This window comes from Morchella sextelata, assembly GCF_020137385.1.
Source record: "Morchella sextelata strain SCLS chromosome Unknown scls_7, whole genome shotgun sequence".
NCBI classification, from domain to species: domain Eukaryota; kingdom Fungi; phylum Ascomycota; class Pezizomycetes; order Pezizales; family Morchellaceae; genus Morchella; species Morchella sextelata.
Window position 1 is genome coordinate 1,440,107 of NW_025408622.1, and position 22,166 is coordinate 1,462,272.

Consider the following 22,166-nt stretch of genomic DNA (forward strand, 5'->3'; position numbering starts at 1 on the left):
TAGCTGTTGGGGGTTCATCAATCACCTAGTTCCCCTGTGTATATATCTGTTCAAAGAGTTAAATTCTCCTATGGTACTTCATGCAAAGCTTCAGCTCTTTGAAGCTGACCTACTATTTGGTATGCATTCCGCCTGAGTATCGGTATTACATCGAGTCGAGTGATAACACATGACTGTATTTCACCGTTAAAGAAGTGTCTACCAGTCCTATCATCGAAAGTGGTTGTTGGATATTCAAACTGAGACGAGTCTATGAACTTTGTATATCAAATATGCAATGGAGCAGTTTACTGCCGTGAGTGTACACAAAAAGATCTCGTGCAGCAGCCCTTTCCCACTATGCAGTTTTTCTTTCTTCGCCGGTGGGAGATAGTCGAAATTCATGATCAACCACACATAAATGATCCAATGTTCAGCCTCAATGCCCTATAGGCACAATTGAGGCGGGATAACGCGACAACCATTTATACCAAGGCGGGTATATAAGTTGGCGCTTGCCTAACATATTAGTCAGAACCTGCCTAAGAGATATCGGCCCGGTATATAGATTAATATCTTCGCATATATATAGCGGGGGAATCATATAGAGGCTGCGCCTCCCCCTCCCCCGCTGGAACCGCGTACATCTCTGAATGGCCCGCGTATCCTCAATCCCGTTCCCAACAACTGACTAAGCCCTTGATCAACAAAGCCACAGCTCCGAACCCATGAATTCGCATACTACCTGGAGGGGGCTACGCCCCCCCAGAACCCCCAAAATATCATAACAGAATAGTTATCATTAAAGATTAAAACCTACGTACTTTCAGACAACTCCATGCAATCTAGCCTCCAACTCCAACTCGAACCTCTCTCATCATATCTGTCCCTGGCAGAAAATCATGCTCAAATACCGGCTGTCCAGCACCTCTCATATTCGCAAGCACAGACTGCCGAAAGTGCCATCGAAGCAGCTCATCAGACACCCGATGGGGATCTTCCGGATTGCGACACACGGGGTCGAGGCTTCTGCCATCCACACCGGAATTATCGACGTCAAACACCACAACCTTATAGCTGTCCTATTACAAATAATTAGCACATTGTTAAAATTTCAGACAATTAAACTCACATCAGGATTCACTGATATCAAGTATTGATCAAACGCACCGTGGATGTCCGCTCTAAACAGAAGCCCATTCTGCAACGAGTTGATCTTTGAGATGCCAACGCTGTCATCTATGTCTGTAATCCAACGACCGTAGTTGTACTGAATCCGTAGCCTTTCTTTCTCTTCATCGATACCTGTAATCCAACGACCGTGGTTGCACTGAGTCCATAGCCCTTCTTTCTCTAGCGGAAACACATGTGCTGCTTCAAACATAGTCCAATTATCACTCTTACTCCTCTTTACCATCCCTGAGATAACACATTTCCCATCGCGACTACGGATCCCATCGCGAAAGGCGCCCTCCCGACCTGACACATTATAAGAAATGATGCGTTGAATCCACGGTTCATTGTTGACCTGGATTTCACCTAGAAGCTCAGAAACATTCATACCAAAAGAGTGCTGCACTTACTTGCACACCGCACCATATAATCTCCGATCTGAAGAGGCTTATCAACTATCGAGACTGCATTTCCGGTTGCCTTCGCATACACATAGATAGGAGCTTCTGTAACCAGGACAATACCAAGCATTGAAAGAAATTTTTTCTCCGTGACTAAGCCATTTTGTACTAATCCACCCAAGACGGTATCTGGCTTGGTCTTATCGAAAAAGCGGACATTCCTGTCCTCAGAGCGATCAAAAGGCATTTTGCGGAATGATGAAAGAATAGACTAGATCATAGGGGGGAATGCCCCCATTATATACATGTGGCTCGTTCCATGCGTCCCAGCTTGCCTAAATAAGCAACTTGGGAACGTTCCCGGACTAACTACACTGGTTGCCAGCAGGCTGGCCAGGCCCCGAATGTTTCTGCTCTTCTTTGAGGTCTACCTTGCGACTACTTGGATTATAATTATGGATTATAGATAGTACATATATATATTAACCTTTTCCTCAATGATCATGGGGTACTCGGTATTGAGGTGCCTTCGGCACCCCTCCTCCTCCTACCCCCCAGGACCCCCTTCGCTCTCCTCTCTAAGTTGACCTAGCAAAAGGGACTGACTTCGAGATTTATAGGTGCCAAGGAATGACTGCCAGAGACTACGCTGGAAAATGCTCCCAGGCTGTGATGGATTTGGCTGAAGAATCATTGATTCCATAGTGAACTAAACTTAGATAGGTAACTTTGTACCATTTCACCAGTGACTCCCTCTGTCTCCGACATTCGGGGCATTTGGGCCGCCAAGGGCGATGTGTGGTTGTGCATGCATAACTGCATGTATGCATATGTAGGCCGGGTAACAAACTGGGACACATGGGATCACTCGGAGCAATGGTCCGGCGAGTAATTGAAATAAAGTATCGAAGGGGTAATGAGATTACCTTTTAAAGTTTTACGTCTCATGCTGTTCTCGTACCCTACGATCTTTAGCGCTATGAGATCAGTAGTCTAGTATTTATTCATATACTAATACCGCCAAGGCGTATACTTAGCTAGCTAGATATATATATAGGGAGCTCGAGGATCCGGCCTTTGAAGGTGAGATCTAGAAGGACTCACGGAATTATATTTCGGTTTAGTAGGGGAGGATTTTAAAGAGGATTATATGGCCAGCTGGGTAAATATTCCCCATAGCGCCCGGTCCTGAGAATGCACAGGAGGAATATGATTATATGAATCTTTCGAGGAAAACTCAAACATCACATAGGTGAGTTTTTTGACACTTCAAGAGACCACCGGGGCTCCACGTCATCAGTTGTTAATTCTGGCTGGATTTATAGAGTATCTATCCATCCAGGAATGATTGAATATTACGCAGGTAAATGTAACCTAGTATCATTTGGTGGGCAATTGCAAGAAGAACCATATATCCAGCTTATTACCTTCTTCGAAAGAAGAGTAAAGACATTCGGGTAGCTTTTGTTGTATTTGTTGTACAAATACTTTAGTCTCAATAAGGTGAGTGTTGGACGTAGCTCCTAAACAGTTGCGAGTGACTTGCGACTTCAAACGATGAAGTTCATGGTGCATTGAAAACGCACAAGATCGATAGAAATATTTGTTCCGCTCGAGGAACCGATCTCTTATTTCAAAGCGGAGAAGGTGATATTCCTGACCAACCAAATGGACGGCATATGTTTTCAGATGGAAACGGGGCGCGTCCCTGAATAGCGTATTCCTTTAAGGATTAGAATGAGCCAAGCGGGCACAAACTTTAAACTGAGCTGGTTTGAACTCAAGGACTGGTTCGTGTTAATCACCACCAAAGAGGTTGTTGTTACTAAGGACGTTGGCCTCGTAATTGTGCTCTAAGGCCAAATAAGGCCAAAGTCCGATATGGTTGAGCGACCTCAAGGCGATCTTCTTATCTCAGCCTCGGGCAGCCTTGGTGATTGGAGTCGCAGTTGGTGTGCCCAAGACATTTCAGCCGTAAATATTTGAGTAACCACCTAACCCGTACGTGAATCAGCCCTCGAAGAAGTGATCCTTCAATCTCAGGTAGTGAAGTCTTGGCCTCAAGGTAGCGATAAATCTGGTTGGATAGAGAGATACAAGGCCAAGGCATTGCCATATGGGAATAGAACAAATCACTGGGGGGATGTCAGCCTTACATGACACGGTGTTTGGGGGCCAGTGGGATGAACGGAACAATATATGTGTGAGACACGACATTCAAGACGGCTTTAAAGATCTCGGTAAGTGGGCGGACTTAGTCCTTCTCCTAGAGATGCATTTCCGTCCATCTTTGTTTTCCTTATCGTATTACATAGAATGTGTTCCTGATACCTATCGGAATATTAGTATTTGGAAGGTTCGTTGTAAGAGTGGAAAGGCGGTAAGGGTGCAGGTAATCAGCAATAGCGAAAGAAAAAGGACACAGCGGGGTTGGTGGAGGCAGTGGGAGAAATTCCAAATCGTGGTACCTTTATCTCTTTTCGCCTATTTCGCACCTCATTCATGACTATAGCACTCACTCTAAGACCTTTTGGACTAAAACCAACTTCGTCCGGATGTGGGCAACGCTAACTTTAAATTATTCAAACCTTACAGTAGGGCGGTCATTGTTGTTTTATCTGGTTCCAGCCAGGCACGGAGATCCTCTACCACTTTCTAACACAGAAGCTTGAATCTGCTGCTTGGTAACTATAGCCCTTTATCATTCTTCTGTCTATTTTTCGAATCAGGAATCGTGTGCAATGACGCAACGTGTCCGGATATCGGAAGGAGTAATTTTAGGCGATAACATCAACCTGGTAGACAATATAACTGGGATAGAGGGAGAAGCTTTTGATATGGGACAGGGTCGTGGCTAGCTGGGGAGCTGGCCATGGGGTAAGTGAGGACGGCAGGTGGTTTGTGAGAGAGATGGATACGATTAAGCGCTCAAATACCATGTTTAGCACCTCCACACGCACCGTATCACACAAAAGTATGCCGAATTTTCTAGGTCAGCGCATCCCGCTAGCTTTCAGAATGCATAGCGAAGCCCCTTTGGGAAATGATGGAGCGGGAGATCGAGCCTTCGATCTGCTAGGGGACGATAAGGTATCTTCAAGATTTCAAACGATTTGCTACTAATGCAGGGTCCCCGTCCTTCGTAGCCCTAGATTGCGCAGAAACACCAGGGGCTACCAATATCTAGAAATGACTTTTGTTTCTTGTACGTATGACCTGTTCATGATCTTACACAATAAGTACTTGTGCTTATATCCTTAATAAAAGTTCATTTTGCAGACGCTTCGATCTCCTTGCTGTCTGTATCCACTAGTAGTGATACACCCTGTACACCTTGTACTCCCCACGAGTGAGATTCTATGATCCCCAAGATCAGAACTCCGGCTACTAGCATCTACCCCCACACACCCTTCCCGCCAATCCCCACGTTCCCCGGTACCCTTTTTGCTGTCACGGACTGATGCAGTTTAGTTCCCGGAAGAACCCCACCGGGGAGAAAAAAAAAAGCTTATGTAACCGGTACCTTCTCGGATAAATTTCGGCCGGGCGGAAATGACGTCAGCAGGTGGTGAGAAGCCGCGGAACAATTTGTATGAGAGCACCGAGAGCACCAGGGACAGCTCCGCCAAATGCATGGCCGAAGGAAGCTTGTTAGCAGAGAACAATTGGCTTCTTCGATGGAGGAACGGAAGCTGTCACAGTAACAGAACCATACAAAGCCTTCCATAGGGCTTGCATATGCCGCGCCGGATCAAGCACAATTCTTTAACAGCAGGTTATTACAGGCACATGTGTATCCGCTATGTACTCAAGCGCTGTTACTTTCATCAAATTCCCCTCCACAGAGGGGAAGAAAAAAGAAAACATCACCCCCATGGAGAAATTCAAAGCCGGACCGGCCTTCTGTAAGGCCATTGCGGGGCCGAGACCGTAAGTACATAAACCCCCCCAACGGCCCTGATCTTGATTCTTCTTCCCCCAGATCATATATCTCATTCCCTCTCCACTCAATCACTTTTCTTCTTACGTATTGCCAGCCGGCTGGTTGTTGGTCTGTATAAAAAATGTCAGGATCTATGATTGCTTCTGCTGCGCTCAAAGCGCGAGTCCGCCGTCCTGCGTTGCTGAAGAAGCTCGCAAAGCCGGAGGATCTCATTCATCATTTCCCCAATGGCGCGTACATTGGATGGTCCGGATTCACCGGTGTCGGTGCTCCCAAGATTGGTATGTGCCATTGACCCCATAGTAAAGGTATCGAGAATTAATGAGTGATGTAATAATAGTACCTATGGCATTGGCCGACCACATTGAGAACAACAAGCTCCAAGGGCAGATGAGATACTCTCTCTTTGTCGGTGCTTCCTCTGGTGCGGATGTTGAGAACAGATGGGCCAAGCTCGACATGATTGAGCGAAGATCACCCCATCAAGTTGGAAAGGAAATTGCAAAGGGTATCAACAATGGCAGGATCAAGTTCTTTGACAAGCATCTTTCCATGTTTCCCGTCGACCTTATTTACGTGAGTAACCTTTGAAAAATAAATTGCATTGGTATGTATTTCTGATAGATTTAGGGATACTACACTATGGACCGCCCTAAGAACCGCCTTGACGTAGCTGTTATTGAGGCTAGTGCCATCACCGAAGAGGGTGGTATCATCTGTGGTGCTTCCGTCGGAGCATCTCCTGAAATCATCCAAATGGCCGACAAGATCATTGTCGAAGTCAACACATTGTTGCCCTCATTCGAAGGACTCCACGATATCACCATGACCGATCTTCCCCCCAACAGGAAGCCATACTTGATTATGGCCCCTGAGGACAGAATTGGAACCCCTCATATTCCGGTTGACCCCGACAGGATTGTGGCTATTGTTGAGAGCAGACAGCCTGATGTTACTAATGATAATGCACCTGAGGATGCTACTAGTCAGGCTGTTGCGGACAACTTGATTGAGTTCCTCCAGCACGAAGTCAAGATGGTATTCCATACTCTTCCCCTTAATCATTGTATAAATTTCTAATATATATGCAATCTAGGGCCGTCTTCCCCCTAGTCTCCTTCCTCTCCAATCCGGAATCGGTAACATCGCCAACGCCGTCATTGGTGGTCTTGCCAAGGGCAAGGCCAGCTTCTCCAACCTTACCGTCTGGACCGAAGTCCTCCAGGACTCCTTCCTCGACCTCTTCGACTCTGGCCACCTTAACTTTGCCACTGCAACCTCCGTCCGTTTCTCCCCCGATGGTTTCAAGAGGTTCTACGACAACTGGGACAAATACTACGACAAGCTCATTCTCCGCCCTCAGACCGTTTCCAACCACCCCGAGATCATCAGACGTCTTGGTGTCATCGGTATGAACACCCCCGTCGAGGTTGACATGTACGCGCACGCCAACTCTACCAATGTCTCCGGCTCAAGGATGTTAAACGGCTTGGGTGGATCTGCCGATTTCTTGAGAAACGCAAAGATCTCCATTATGCACACTCCTTCGACTAGACCCACCAAGACCGACCCAACTGGTGTGTCTTGCATTGTGCCCATGGTTTCCCATGTAGACCAGACTGAGCACGACTTGGATGTCATTGTCACTGAGCAGGTTTGTTTCCCCCATTCTCCTTAAGCATGTCTTTAAGTACTCACGGAAAAAACCAGGGTCTTGCCGACGTTCGTGGTCTGTCACCCCGTGAGCGTGCCCGTGTCATCATCGAGAAGTGCGCCCACCCCGACTACAAGCCCCAGCTTAAGGACTACTTCGAGACCGCCGAGCGCATCTGCTTGAAGAAGGGATGGGGCCACCAGCCGCACATGTTGGACAGAGTCTTCAAGATGCACACTGAGCTCGAGAAGACTGGCACCATGAAGCTTGATTCGTGGTAAACGGAGTGTGCTGTGTGTTGTGGCGTAGTGATGCAGTAAGGCGGTAATCCTTTATTATCTCTCTTGTATATAGGTTTTGTTTATATTTTCTTATTACTATTTTTTTGTTTCCCTGGAGTGTTTATAGCACAATTGCATATGCTTTTTGAGCGCTGTAGGTTGCATTGTCGTTGTTGGGAGGACATAGAAAGGCTTGGATATCAATCTTACGGCCGCCAAAAATGGAGGCTGTGAATTAAAACTTTTAAAACACACGTGCACCACCAATACAGTGATTCACTCTTGAGGGTATCCAAAAAGCCCATGAAATTAGAGAAGGCCGTAAGGGGGACGCTGCGTATGAGGTTTGACAAAGAAATTGTGTTATGAATCCGACTTTTTGTGAGGAGCCAGATAATGATTCCCACGAATTCGTACTTCCAGGTGTTTTAATTTCTGATACACCTACATAAGGCAAAGCACTGATGTGCTTTGAGCCTGAAGAGCTCTAACAAAGCTGCATGCGGCTCCCCCAAACTAGCTAATTGCGGACACCTACTAACCTGGTCGATAGCTATCCCAATCGACCGTGATATCACATCACCCAAAATCAGCCTGAGCGGGGGTGGCGGGGTGTGGTTGTTGGGGATCTGCATCTTCCCTTTTTTTTTTTTTTTTCTCTCCTTTCCCCACGATCGAATGAGATGGGGTGGGCCTGCCGGTCAAAACTTGCGGACTAGACTGCCAAGCCACTAGGGAAGCGCAGAACATCGCAGCTGTCAAACCACTGTGGAAAGCTTATTTATTACCGTTACAGGACTAGGCCAGTTGAGTTTTGTAGTAACAGTAACAGCCAAAATCATATTTTTGATTCCCCGATTTCTCCACCACCAAACATGAAAAAAAAGACTACAACGATAAAGAGCAAGCGGTGTTTTTTTTTTTAGAAGGCTCTATTAGGAAAGCGACTCGACTAACTGTCAGGAAAAAAGTGATGGAAATAAAAAGGACAAGATAGAAAGGAAAAAAAAAAAGGAAAGAACCCCCCTTATAGAACATTGTACCCAAGTGAATAATAAGAAAAAAATGGGAAAAACTGTACATAGCGTCTCAAGAAATCGAGACCTCCACACCAGATATATCCGTGTCTTTCAGATAAACCACCCTGCGCTTCGTCTGAAAAAAAAAGTAGAGAGAAAATAAGAAAAGAAAATAAGAAAACAAGAAAATAAGGAGATAAACAAAAACAAAAAACATCGTCATTCTCATCAAGTACTTGCAAATTTCCGTATCGTATTCCAACAAGAAGAGCGCCATTTATTCATCCTCCTACACACCCACAACTACAACTGTGCAAATCCAAGGTTTCTAACAGATTAACATCCGCATTTGCGGTCGATATGATATACCCCAAAGGAAAAAGAAAGAAAAAAGGGGGTAAAGGGCTCAGAAACGTTTAAATAGTTTCAAATCAAGAACAGGACGCCAACCCAAGTCGAAAAAAATAATTAAACAAGAAAGAAAGTTTCCATATCCCCCGCGCACGCCCACATTCCAACGATATAATTGGAGAAAAAGAAAAAAAAAATAGGGAATTAGCAAAGATCCCTACCAAATACGAAATCGCCATCCAACAAGTCCAAAAGCCGTAGCACATAAAATCAATAGCCCTTAGTCGTAGGAAGAAAGAAACCTCCGTAGAAACTTCTATACCATCTACTGCCGCCCTCCTCTTCCCATGCCCTGAGTGGCATTCCGCATCATCACCATCATATCTCTATTCATCCCAGGCGGCATTTGCATCCCACCTCCCGGTTGCATGCCATTCATGTTTCCCATCATCATCCCACCCCCACCCCCAGCACCACTAAGCGCAAACCCCAAATCCTGGAAATTATGTTGCTGCGGCTGCGATCTTGCGCCGACCATTGGATTCCCGGGACGAAGACTTGCACCAGATGTCTTTCCAATTATGGTTGCGCGTGCGCCATGGTTCATGTTTTGATTCATACCTTGGTTCATCGCCTGCTGCTGTTGAGCTAGTTGTGAAAGTAGCTGATGTTGTGCATGCTGCTGCTGTTGTTGTTGTTGTGCATGCTGCTGCTGCGCAAGCATGGCACTCTGTTGTGGAGTCATCTGCGCCGGAATGCGTGGAGAGGCATGCTGCATGTGCGGGGACTGCTGAGCAATACGGGGTGAATTATGCTGCATATGTGGGGAGGGATGGCCCAGGTGGGGTGATTGATGGCCAACATGGGGCGAAAGATGGGTAGGACGCGGGGACTGGTGTTGTTGTGCAGCGGCCTGTGCAGCGAGGCGTTGTTGCAGCTGTTGTTGTTGGAGCTGGCTGTACTGGGCTTGAGTGGCAGGAACTAGTGCTGGGTTGGCAGAAGCCTGTGTCATCTGGTGGTGCTGCGATGGATGCGGTTGTGGCTGCATGCTGAGCTGAGGGTGGCCAGGCTGCTGAATATGTTGCTGCGCTTGCTGCTGCGCTTGCTGCTGGGCCTGCTGCTGGGCCTGCTGTTGGGCTTGCTGCTGGGCTTGCTGCTGGGCTTGCTGCTGGGCTTGCTGCTGGGCTTGCTGCTGGGCCTGTTGCTGGGCCTGCTGCTGGGCCTGCTGCTGGGCTTGCTGCTGGGCTTGCTGCTGGGCTTGCTGCTGGGCCTGCTGCTGGGCCTGCTGCTGGGCTTGTTGCGCGTGCTGAGCTTGCTGGGCCTGTTGGGCTTGCTGGGCCTGTTGGGCTTGCTGGGCCTGTTGGGCCTGCTGTTGGGCTTGTTGGGCCTGCTGCTGCTGTTGGATCTGTTGCTGTTGTACTTGCTGCTGTTGATGCTGTAAATGCACGTTCTGGTGGCCCTGTTGCTGTTGAGACTGTTGAGACTGTTGGGCCTGTTGAGCCTGCTGTTGCTGCTGCTGAGCTTGCTGTTGCTGCTGTTGCTGCTGGGCTTGTTGCTGGGCCTGCTGCTGGGCTTGCTGCTGAGCCTGCTGCTGAGCCTGCTGGACCTGCTGAGCCTGTTGAGTTTGTTGCGCATGCGCTTGTTGCTGGGCTTGATGGCGCAGCGCTTGAATTTGACTTTGTTGAGCCATATGATGCGGAGTCCTCATCGTGCCGTGGGCTAGATTATTATTCGCCCCTTGGACTTGCCCCTGGCCCGCCCCGGCGCTCCCGGGGCGGGCCGTGGCAGTGACACCGTTAACTTGGGCTGCCGTATTGGGAGGTACACCCCTCATTAGTGGCATTGGCATTTGACCAGGTGCTACCATTTGTGCTTGCGCTGCTGCCATTTGTCCTTGCGCCGCCATCTGAGCTGGATTTGGAGGTCCGCCCATAGCCATAGGGCCTTGCGCCAAAACCGGACTTCCCTGTTGCGATGACCTACTAGCTGCCACTCGTCGATTCTCTTCCTCCTTTCGCTTCATATCCTTTTGTCTCTCCATTTGCTGCCGTTGATTCTCCGCTTTTTCCTTCTCCTTTTGCTCATTTCTCTTACGCTTAATTTCCTCCAGCACCTTAAACCTCTTGAAGCTTGGTTCAAAGCCTCCACCCCCGCCAACACCATCTCCAACTGCAGATTCTGGTTGAGTATGGGAAGATGAGAAGTGCCGCTCATCCATGATAAGTAGCACGCGTTCCTCCTCTGCTGCCTGTGCTTCATCTGCAGCCAATTCCGCGGTTGTTCTTTTTCGCGATTTAGGCGGGGGTAAAGGAAATGAGTTCAAGGGATTTCGTAGAGTATTGATTATTTTTTGACAATGCTCGGGGTCTTTGGCTGGGGTAAGTAAAAGCGCAGGTGATGTGGCCAATAGCACACTCGCTTCAAATTGCGCAGCAGTTTTTTCAGTTATTACAGTGGTGTATTTTGTTCGTGCATTCATGGTTGGCGTGGGGGGTATTGTCATAGTAGCGGAGGTTGGTGTACCGGCCGCAGATAAAGGCTGTTGTCTAGAAAGACTGATCGATCTTACCGGAACAGGTGTAGATGCTAGAACAGCCATGTCTCCATGGAGAGTCATGGCAGAAGGATGAAGAACTGTAGTAAATATCCTGGTTTTCTTCTCCGTCTTTATATCCTTTGAATCCTTGTCTTCTTTGGTATTTGGCGGATTTTCCTTGTTATTTTCACCATCTCCCGATGAGGTCCCAGATCTTGTGCAGGGTGGTTCCTTAAACGGAACAAAGGGGGAAGGCGTGAGCCATAGACTGCGATTATGGATAGAATATGGAATATCCTTGTTATCATTTTTCTTTGAAGAAGAGGTGATTGTTGCAGATCGGTGATCATGGACCTGGACGATAAGGCAGCCTATAAAGTTGTTTAGTAAGGTGGAGGTGGGGTTGAGGGGGAAACTATACACATACCGTCATAGAATTTTGTTCCAGCATCTCTGAATTCTTCCACCACTTCGTGGGGAATTATCTCAGACCTCAGGTACTCTAAGAATGCCTGTGACACCGCACGCCGAAATGTTAAACGCCTATCCAATCAAAGAATCCGATGATCATCGCCGCCACATTATGCAGGGGTAAAAGTTAATAGGGGATCTTACCTTCATAGGACTTCCATAGCTGAAACTTCCGTCTTGTCCTTCGAATCGGAAATGCTGGGGATGCAGGTGTATTATGACGCTTGGCGGCTGGCCCCGATACTTCTCTAGGACGGATGAAGTAGTAGTTACGAACGGCCCGCGCGGGAGTTTCTTTTTCTGTACACGGCAGGTTTACAAGGTCAGCTGTTGTCCTTTGTTCCTGCATTTCCATGATAGTTTCCCATTATAGTTGTGCGCTGCCCCTCTCTTCCACACTCCATACCGTAACAAATGGCAAAGGCTTCTTTCCCGAAAGACGCAAACCAACCTTTGCCGGTAACCCACGGACAACAATGCTCTCCCCCTCCTCCTCCGCTCCGATACCTTTCCCCTTGTCGTCCACACTACCCCCCCTACCCTTCCCCTTTGCTAGATTCGCGAATTCACCGGGCTTGTGAGTTGTTCTTCGTCGTTCGGATATCCTCGTGCCTGGACCGGTGTTCGCATTAGAGGCACCATTTGCAGCCCCGCCGTTATTTCCGCCGCTGCCATTCGAGTTTGGTGTGGGTGAAGGTAATGGGGGCGGGCGAGTTTTCGTACCAGAGCCCACTGATCGTTGCTGCCCTGGAGGGAGATGCTTCCCCGTATATGTACGGGGAGCAGAGTTGTTTACTGGATTCAGCTTGATACGAGAATGTAGGGGGGGCGTCTTTGATGATGTTGAAGTTGAGGTGGACATATCTTGCCCTTATACTATTGGGGGGGGGGGGGGGGGGGGGTGAGGTAGTTGGAGGCGAGGTGTTGAAATGGGTGGGTAGGCGGGCGGGTGGGGGGGATGATGTTGATCAGATCAAATCCAGGGGGGGAAGGGGTGGTAGGTAGGTAGTGAGTGGTAGCCTGACGTTGTAGTTGAATTAAGGTTAAGTGGTGTGGCAGAACTAACGTGATGACTTATTTCTGTACGATGGGTTATATGTAGAACGGAACTGGACGAGTGATACTGGCGCAGATGCGAACGTAAGTGCAAGTATAGGTTTTGTATGTATAATCGGGCTGTGTGGATACATGTATTGCTGGGTATGACGATGAGGCTCTGCAGCAAAAGAGTGGTGGGGGGGAGTTGGGGGCTGGCTGGCTGGCTGGCGTAACAGAGCTCGATGAAGTTGCTAGTTGCTTTCCATGAAGCTTTGTTGCAGCTGTCTCTTTTGTTGATTCTGGGTATGGTAGGTAATAAATCACGTAAGGTAGAGGTAGGTTACGGTCTGGGATGAAGGGAGACAAGAAGAAGCGCGTGCGCCGCCGTAAAGAAAAAACTCAAAATGCACGACCTGCGATCGGGGATTGGCGAATGTGACCGACAAGCGATACAAGGAGCGGGCACGAACTGCGCTGCTACTTTTTGTTGCGGCGGTAAGGAGAAGGGAGCTCGGCACAAGGCGAGACGTTGAAGATGTTAACGTTCCTGCAAGTTCTGCTTAGAGGGACTTTTGGGCATGATGGCTCACCTCTTCTCCTCTGCTTAGTCACATCGATTTCCAACCCGTGCACATCAGGCTGGGCTGCTACAGCACCCGTGCTGTCGGGATGCGGCCAGATTTCGCACGCACACCACATCAGACACACCCATCGCTCACTTATCTTGCGCTGTTTTCCCGTTGCGTGAACTGAACAACAGCTTGACCGTTCCGTCTCTTCTTCCTTGATATTGATATCGATATTTCTTGTCTCGGGCCCCTGACGCTCTTTTATCTATCACCCCTCCTTCTCCCCACCACCAATTGCAGGTGCTGATAGACCCAAGTGCTGCTCTTGCTGTGTCGCGCGGTAAGCACAAAATTGCACCTACCTACGCCGAGGTACACTCCGGAAACAAACAGCTCCAATGTAAGTTACGATTTATTGTCTTGGTAACCGTTATACGTTCTTGTTCCCATTTATATCCATATACCATTCTTCCTCTCCATAATTTGAACACCCCGTGCTTTTACAAACAATCCATCTCCCCATTTAGTCTCTCCCTATCTCCCTCCCTTTCCACTCAAATCATTCCGAGTAGAGAGAAACAACCACCTAATCACGCTTTACTACGTCTAGCTGTACACACTGTCGCGTGCCCATACTTAAGAACTGCAGACAGAGGACTCTTCTCTATCTTCAAATCTTTCTCGATTACAAACCTCAACCCCCTATTGATTCATCTCCCCACCCCAACTCAACAATGGCCAAATCAACTGGATCAAAATCCGCGGCAATGTCCGCAGAGCCTCGACCAGAAAACATCTTCCTCTTTATCCCCAATTTGATCGGTATGCAGCCTTATCACTAGATTCAATCCTTTACCGGGTCTCCTCGTAATAATAATAATTAATTTAACTATCTTAGGCTATGCTCGTGTGGTACTTGCTGGTGCTTCCCTCTACTACATGTCCTACCACCCCCACTATTGTACCATCCTCTACTCAATCTCCTGTCTCCTCGATGCCCTCGATGGCTATGCTGCCCGCAAGTACAACCAGTCTACCAAGTTTGGTGCTGTGCTGGACATGGTCACCGACAGATGTACGACAAGTTGCTTGCTTTGCTTCCTGTCCTCGGCGTATCCAAAATGGGCCATCCTGTTCCAGTCTCTAATCAGTTTGGACTTGGCGAGTCATTACATGCATATGTGAGCTTCCAGTGGTTAAATACTTTCCATGAATCTAGAGCGCTAAGCAATTGGCTTCGCAGGTATGCATCACTCGATCGCGGTGCCGGCTCACACAAGAAGGTTGAGAAAACACGCTCTCGTATTTTGAACCTTTATTACTCCAACAATGTGCGCAATTGTCCCTCCACTTTATCCTAGTCAAATTTCTTGCTTAACAGACAACTAACCTGCCCATAGAAAGTCTTATTCATTTTCTGCGCAGCGAATGAGGTCTTCTTTCTCGCCATGTATCTCCTTAGCTTCCCCCAGTTCATGACGATTCACTCATGGCCGTGGGTTGTTGCGGCGATTACCTTCCCAGTTTGCGCCGCAAAGCAAATCGTTAATGTTGTGCAGTTGGTCAAGGCAGCTGTTTCGCTGGCTGAAGGTGATTTGGAGGCGCGCAACAAGAAGCAGTAAAGATTGATGAGGAATCGACAATTGGATATGGCTAGTGAATATGTGACTAAGCAACGCGTTGCGGCAAGATGTGGAAATGGGTAAGGGAAGGGGTGTTGTTTATAGATATGGAGGACAGGACGGCTTTCTTTGGCTTCAATTCTTTTTTTTTCTTTCTTTTTTTTTTGCGATTGGCGTTGTCGTTAATAGGGCCTTCTTTCGCTACACATTTTATTATTGGCTTTTTATTCTTCAGAGGATCTCTTCGATTCTAATTTTAGGAGGGATCACGGGTTCGAGCCTTCTCCCGGTAGAAGGGTCAACTTTTCTCATCCTCTTGGTTATCTTTGAATTTCTTTGCTTAGTTTGTTGTATCGTTGGTATTTATCTTTATCTTTTATTTTTCTTCCCATTATTCTATCTTCATCTTTTATTTTTCTTCCCATTATTCTATCTTCATCTTTTATTTTTCTTCCCATTATTCTATCTTCATCTTTTATTTTTCTTCCCATTATTCTATCCTCATCCTTTCTATCTGTTTGTAGAATATCTTGTCTGAATCAAAGAGACCTTAACTAGTAATAAGGCTGCGTGGGTAAGGTAACGGCTAAGATGGATTACGATATATATTTCCGGTACGACTTTATATTCTATGATGAGGGATGGATTACTTTGACTGCATGTACCTACATGTAACGTCTTCCTGTTGGATGGACAGGCTAGGGTTCATAACTGCATGCGCCTCTACAGGTAGCTACCTCAATGAACCGGCACGACATCTAGATAGTATTATACAAGTACTTTCCGGCCGGGGGCCGGAGTAGGGATATACCCTAGACAGTATCTGTAGCTGAGCATACACACATCTATCACGTACTAACACAAAGATCACAGGAAGCCCTGAACTGCCACGTGCGCTCAAAGTTCATGCAGCAATGGTTTCTATTGCTTGCCTAACTCAAACAAAGAAGTCCGAACTCTTGATAGTACCAAACCAATAAAAAGCAATTACAATCATCAATATCAATAATCTGGACGACTCAGAATCATCAAACTACAGAAACCAACAGGAACAATAATTGAAAAAGAAACATGGGGAAAAAGAAATTCTTAATTTATAAGACCTTTAAACCGAATATTGCATACCCGGTATATCTACAATTTGTGCAACTTATGAATACCATTCTTGTTCTACCAAAAGGATGAAAAATAAACATAAAACCCATAACATGCATTATTAGATTTGAGGATACGACACAGAAACATAGATCGTTTGAGTAGATGCGGCTATTAAACAGATTAGGATGTAACCATGGCATATATATCTCCGGACACAGTACTGTCGTACAGCGTACGTCACTACATGTATCAGCTACATATATCGCAACCGCAGACTTACGGAAAGGAATAGGGAGCGTGACAACCTGTCCGCAATCACGTCGTATAAAGCCAGGGGCTCTAGTAGTCCTCTTAATACATCAGATCATCGTCTTCCTTCTCATCCAATAACTTGGTCTTGCTATAGCCATTAGAACACACAACGCCTTATAATGCCCATCTTCGAGCTCTTTCTATAAAGCAAGCTACTCATATCAAGATACTTGTGTTTGAGACGACGATTTACCCCAGGGGGAAGAAGTCTACCTATCATAGTGCAAATGTCATTACACACGTATGCAGTGGTGAATGCGTGTTACTTCGAGGGCAAAAAGAAAAAAAGAGACACTTGAGTTACTATCCTCGTAGAGGAAGGCACTCTATTATACTGATATTCCTTTATCATTGTGGCTATCTACAGCTAGCCAAGTACTAGTCTTATGCAGTCTTGGCCAGATGTGTGCTAATCATGGGAAATCACTCGTTCAGCCTCCCTAGCTGCTAGTCCCGAAACGAATGGCCGACTCTTCCTTCTTCCTCTTCTACTAGATACTGCAAAGTGTAGGATATGGACATATACACTTTACTTTTGCAGAGAGCGGGAGAGGGTGGTTGTCGTGCAAGTGGTTGAGTGGAGTGGTGAACAGGTTCGGGAGTGTAATCTGCGAATTAGGGGACGGGTAGGGTTGGTTCCGGTGAGATTCGTCTTTATTTCAACCGTTTCAACACGGGGCTTATTGATTAGAGTCGCAAAACTGGAGTCTACACTTCTGAGCGCCTGTCTCAATTTTCCGCCCCTTGATAGGAAGGTGGAGGTGGAGGTGGAGGTGGAGGTACTCTGGCAGCAGGCCTCGCCTCACCCAGCGATCAAAGATCAAAATGCCCATCATTGCGTCGCTGTTCTCAATGCGCCCGAACTGTAGAGTAGGTACATGTAGATACATTCACAAACAGGACAAACAATCTTCCTGGACAATGATAATCGCAGCAATCGACGACGACCCTGACGTCGCCTTCACCGTAAATCCCAATCCCAATCCCAATCCCAATCCCAACCGACCGCGCAGATGTTAAATTTACATCGAGGGCAAGACAATTTACAATATCGCGCCTTGTCCTCTCTCCTCGGTCAGGATAGATAGATCGCGTCGTCGCGGTCGCAGAACAGTCATACCTACTTCACAGCCCCGCTCGCTGTCTTCGCCCCCCATCCAACCATCCGCTGATCCATCCCCTATCTCTGCCCAACCCCAGCCCAGCCCAGCCCAGCCCAGCCCAACCCTATCCCATCCAAGTCACGCGCCAACGCGCCCCGAACGCGTCTTCCCGGGTGGGACGGGGCGCGCGCGCGATTTCTTTTTTAATTTTTTTTTAAGGGGGAAGGTGAAGTTGTATGAGTCACTCGTGTTCGTGTAACGAGGCGGCCCTGTCTTGCCTTTCGCCATCGTGCATGGGATGGGCCCGATGATTCACACAACGTGGAGCGCCAGGCAGGCTAGGGAGAGTGAGTGCTCAGTGGGTGGGTGGGATGAGATCTTAGCGTTACATTCCGCTTGGGGGAGGGAGGAGTGAGCATTGCAGTCAGTACCTACGGTGGTACCTGGTTGTTGTTGTTGTTCTATGTCTATGGGGGGGATATGGCCATGGGGGATATGGGGAGGATGTGTTTTTTTTTGGTATAAAACCGCTGGGGTGTCCTCGAGGAATTTTTTTTTTTTTTTGATATTCAGCAGTCGGAGCAGTATTCTTAGCCAGTGTTGTTCTTGGTCCAGTATTGTTTTTTTTTTTTTTTATTATCGACAGAGGGGTTTTGTAACAGCTTTTTTTTTTATAACGACCTTTTTTTTTTTTTTTTTATAATACCGACTATTATACTACTATTCTTATATACCAGCTTAGACAATGTCGAGGACTGAAGTAAGGACCAAGGATAAGCTGCTTGAGATTGTAAGCTCCCTCTCTCTCTCTCTGTCTACTATATCCTATATACAAGACATTAGCACTCCAATCCTCACTACCAATTAATTACACCCAACCCATAATTGTAAAAACCAAATAACTAACCCACCTTTCACCCCCCAGAACGGAGTCAAGCCAAAAGTCATTCTCCCCGACGGCACCACCCTCAATGCCACCTCCGAGTCCTCAGATAGGCTCTACACCATGAAGCGCACCGGCGACCACTGTTAGTCCATCCCCAACCCTCCAATCCCCCATCCCCCATCCCCCCAATCCCGTCCCGCAAACAGCCAATTGAAGTATACTAACAAGCTATTCCAGACTACTGCACCTGCCCCGCCTGGCGCCGCGCCATCGGCGCAGTCAACAGCCGCACCTGCAAGCACCTGCAGTCGCTCTTTGGCGTGGAATACGAAGAGGCGCGCCTGGAGCGCCTGAACCCCACCGCCGCCACCTCCACCTCCACCCCCACGAGCAGCCTGAAGCGCAAAGCGGAAGACGACCTCGAGGCGGGCGGGAAGGGGAAGGCAAAGGCGCTGGAGGAGAGTACTGACGACGGCGAGGACACGGAGGACGAGGTGGCCACGGAGGAGGACGTGAAGCCGCGGGGTGGGAGGAGGCTGGCGAAGAGGGCTAGCCCGGATGATGATGAGGAGGAGGAGGAAGAGGAGGAGGAGGAGGCGAGGCCCGCGGCGAAGAGGTCGAGGGGGGGGAAGGCGGTGAGGGCGGGGGTGGTGAGTGATGAGGAGCTTGCGGATGCGAAGCCGGCGCGGAAGGCGGCGGCGGGTAGTAGTAGTAGTGGTGGTGGTGGTGCGGCGGCGGCCCGGCCGAAGCGGAAGGTGGAGCCCGTGCAGAGGCTGGCGAAGGATTTGAGCTTCAAGCCGCTGCTGGCGGAGAAGTGGGATATCGAGAAGGGGAAGGACCCGAAGGGGTATCTGATCTCTGAGAAGCTGGACGGTGTGCGCGCGTACTGGAATGGGAAGAACTTTCAGAGCCGCGAGGGGAACCCGTTTTATGCGCCGGAGTGGTTCACGAAGAGGATGCCGAAGGATGTTTGTTCTCCCCTTCTTCTTCTTCTTTATTTTCTAGGGAAGAAAGTAGGCTAATAGGGAATTGATCTAGATCTGCCTCGACGGCGAACTCTTCACTAGCCGCGGCGACTTCCAGAAATGCGTGTCCATCGTGCGCACGCAGAACAACCCCGACGCCTGGAAGTTCAGCGTGAGCTACCAAGTCTTCGACTGCCCGAGCATGGGCGACGAGCCCTTCGAGGACCGCATCGCGTTCGTGCAGGAGACGTTCAAGAAGCTGCGCATCCGCTGGGTGCACGTGCTCGAGCACACCGAGTGCCGGAGCCGCAAGCACCTCCTCGACATGCTCGACGACGTGTGCGGGAAGGGCGGCGAGGGCCTGATGCTGCGCGAGCCCGGGTCGCCGTATGTCAACGGGCGCAGCAAGACGCTGCTGAAGGTGAAGCGCTTCTTGGATGCCGATGCGGTCGTGAGGGGCCATGAGAGGGGGTCCGGGAAGAATGCGAATTGTACCGGGGCGTTGAGGGTGGAGATGTTGGATGCGAAGGGGAGGCCGACGGGGAAGCTGTTTAAGATTGGGAGTGGATTGACGGATCAGCAGAGGAGGACGCCGCCGAAGATTGGGGCTACGGTGATCTATAGGTATCAGGAGTTGTCGAATAGCGGCACGCCGAGGTTCCCGACGTTTGTGGGCGAGAGGGCGGATTAGAGTGTATATAAGGCGTGAGTTAGAGGGAGTTGGGAGTTGGGAGTTGAGGGGCTTCTTGGGTCGTGTGTTTGGGGGGGGGGCGGGGGGCTTTTGGTCTGGTATACATGTATGTCTTTGCCCCGAAAACTTGTGTTTCGTTTGTTTTGGTTTTTGTTTTTATTTTGTTCATCTTGATGTTCACTATTTTAAATGAATGAAACGTACTAAACACCAAAGAAAAGAGATTGTGAAATGTAAACCCAGAATCAATGACCCCAAAATCCTAGCGTCTGCGGAGTTTTGATCACACAAAATCACTCGGGACTCTTGGCCTGCCCGCCGGCCAATTCTGGCTACATGCAGGTTACTCCCGAAGAGCAGTCGCGCTAGCCAAGCCTGGCGTTGGTGTCCCACGATGACTTGAATACAGGAATGCTATTTAAGCACGTTCCTCCCCCTCAGTCTCTCTTCTCTTCTTTAAACATTCGACAACTACATGTACATGAGACGACTGGTTGTGAGCGGTGGAGAGGGAGTAGAAGGCAGGAGTGCGGCATGCACCGGCTTTTACGAGGTCTCTACCGGTTGCAATTAATTGTGCTCTGTAGATGTGGTAAAAATGAGAAGAAAAAATAATGAATTATTTTGAGTTATTTCGTCTTGTGACCTCTCTTCAGTTTTTTTTTCCTAGCGAAAATCGATTAATTCACAGGTCTATCTAGCAAAACATTGCCCTATCTACGTAGATACATGCATTTGAAGCCACAAAGTTCCGTGCCCGCCTCTGTAGATGATTCCCAACTTAAAGCCAACCCAGATCTGTCCTGTTCGTCTTCGCTCCGCGCCATCAGCAGCTAGTTTCATCACGGAATTAGTCCGCCCTCTAGATGACAGGGCAATCTACGAATGCCCGTCTCTGCAAAACGGCCGTCTGTCTTGGGCGCGGATAGCTCATTCCGCCCATCCGGCTCTTGCATCAGTGCCTCAACACATAGAAGCAGCTTTCTCCGGGAGGTCTTGCTGGTTTATCATGGGCGGTGGGATATCTACATAGACTTGGGGATTATGGAGGCCGTGCTGGCACCCATCTACGGGGCAAGGGACTGCTGCATAGGGCTTTCCCATTCGGAAACGCCTCGGATACAATGAAGGAGAATACTATGCAATCATAAGCCTAATCTCTTGGTCGGGCTCCGGTATATATATATATATATACGGATCACAGGTAGTTGGAGGATATCGGGTGAGGGGAGAGACCCGACATTTCGGTTTACTCGTCCGCGGGTTTAGTCGACCGCTGTCACGTACTCACTCGATCTCGCCGTAAGACTCTGCTGCTGCTGCTCTCAATGTCATGCCAAGATGGCAGTGATTTGGATTCGTTAATCCGCTTCTCCGACCTAACTAGCTGCAAAGAAAGCCAAAGGGCATTTACGTATGTATATAGTTAGCACGGCGTTTACGAATGGAAATGGTGGTCTGGAGCGTATCTTCCGATTAGATACACCCGGGCGATGCGTCCTCACCGACATTGGACCACTGATACTCTATGTTTTGACAGCTGATGACTGTCAGTCTGATCTAGTAGTGGATACCCTGGAAGCCTATGATTCCTCAAGACTTGGTGCGGCAAAGAACCAACCTTCGGGTTTCGTCACCACAAGCGTGAGAGATATTACTATACCCCTTATAACCTTGCAATCTCCCTAAATATCAATATGAATTACATCCATCCATATAAACTATTTCGGTCCTTTGCAGGTATACGCATTTCTCTGGATTCATATCAGCTGGAATCCTTTTAACATCATACAACTCTCCTGGCTGGCTGGCCTCTGGGGCTCTTTACGCCGTGTATTAGCTGCAGTCTGGATGTTTATCCGGGAGCCGTTATATGAACACTAGAGATCCAATCATGCTGCAGTAAGTGTCTATCGGCAGCCCACACATAACACTCACCACCACACCCAAACCCCACCAACCGATGATTCCCCACGACCCCAACAGTTAAGGCCAATCACGCGCTATCACTCGCTCCCAAAAAAGAAACCCAAAACCCACCCCGGAGATCCCGACCGCAGCTTACATAACGACG

At 48.4% G+C, this 22,166-nt stretch overlaps 5 protein-coding genes across 5 annotated transcripts; 3 read left to right on the forward strand and 2 right to left on the reverse strand.

Annotated features, from left to right (window-relative positions):
* Positions 1–824: 824 nt before the first annotated feature.
* On the reverse strand, positions 825–1,800 carry H6S33_012050 (uncharacterized protein; the record flags this gene model as incomplete). The annotated part of the gene is made up of 3 exons (XM_044843419.1): positions 825–1,061; positions 1,112–1,518; positions 1,563–1,800. 3 exons carry the CDS (start codon positions 1,798–1,800, stop codon positions 825–827), a joined length of 882 nt encoding a protein of 293 aa, XP_044695718.1.
* Positions 1,801–5,617: 3,817 nt separating this feature from the next.
* On the forward strand, positions 5,618–7,431 carry H6S33_012051 (uncharacterized protein; the record flags this gene model as incomplete). The annotated part of the gene is made up of 5 exons (XM_044843420.1): positions 5,618–5,777; positions 5,837–6,072; positions 6,127–6,534; positions 6,593–7,150; positions 7,207–7,431. 5 exons carry the CDS (start codon positions 5,618–5,620, stop codon positions 7,429–7,431), a joined length of 1,587 nt encoding a protein of 528 aa, XP_044695719.1.
* A 1,695-nt stretch (positions 7,432–9,126) lies between these two features.
* Positions 9,127–12,670, reverse strand: H6S33_012052 (uncharacterized protein; the record flags this gene model as incomplete). The annotated part of the gene is made up of 4 exons (XM_044843421.1): positions 9,127–11,708; positions 11,765–11,849; positions 11,953–12,108; positions 12,215–12,670. The coding sequence occupies 4 exons, from the start codon at positions 12,668–12,670 to the stop codon at positions 9,127–9,129; spliced, it is 3,279 nt and encodes a 1,092-aa protein (XP_044695720.1).
* Positions 12,671–14,149: 1,479 nt separating this feature from the next.
* Positions 14,150–15,037, forward strand: H6S33_012053 (uncharacterized protein; the record flags this gene model as incomplete). The annotated part of the gene is made up of 4 exons (XM_044843422.1): positions 14,150–14,237; positions 14,314–14,596; positions 14,659–14,746; positions 14,816–15,037. 4 exons carry the CDS (start codon positions 14,150–14,152, stop codon positions 15,035–15,037), a joined length of 681 nt encoding a protein of 226 aa, XP_044695721.1.
* A 3,258-nt stretch (positions 15,038–18,295) lies between these two features.
* Positions 18,296–20,092, forward strand: H6S33_012054 (uncharacterized protein; the record flags this gene model as incomplete). Its single annotated transcript, XM_044843423.1, has 4 exons — positions 18,296–18,340; positions 18,476–18,578; positions 18,674–19,404; positions 19,475–20,092. 4 exons carry the CDS (start codon positions 18,296–18,298, stop codon positions 20,090–20,092), a joined length of 1,497 nt encoding a protein of 498 aa, XP_044695722.1.
* Positions 20,093–22,166: the final 2,074 nt, after the last annotated feature.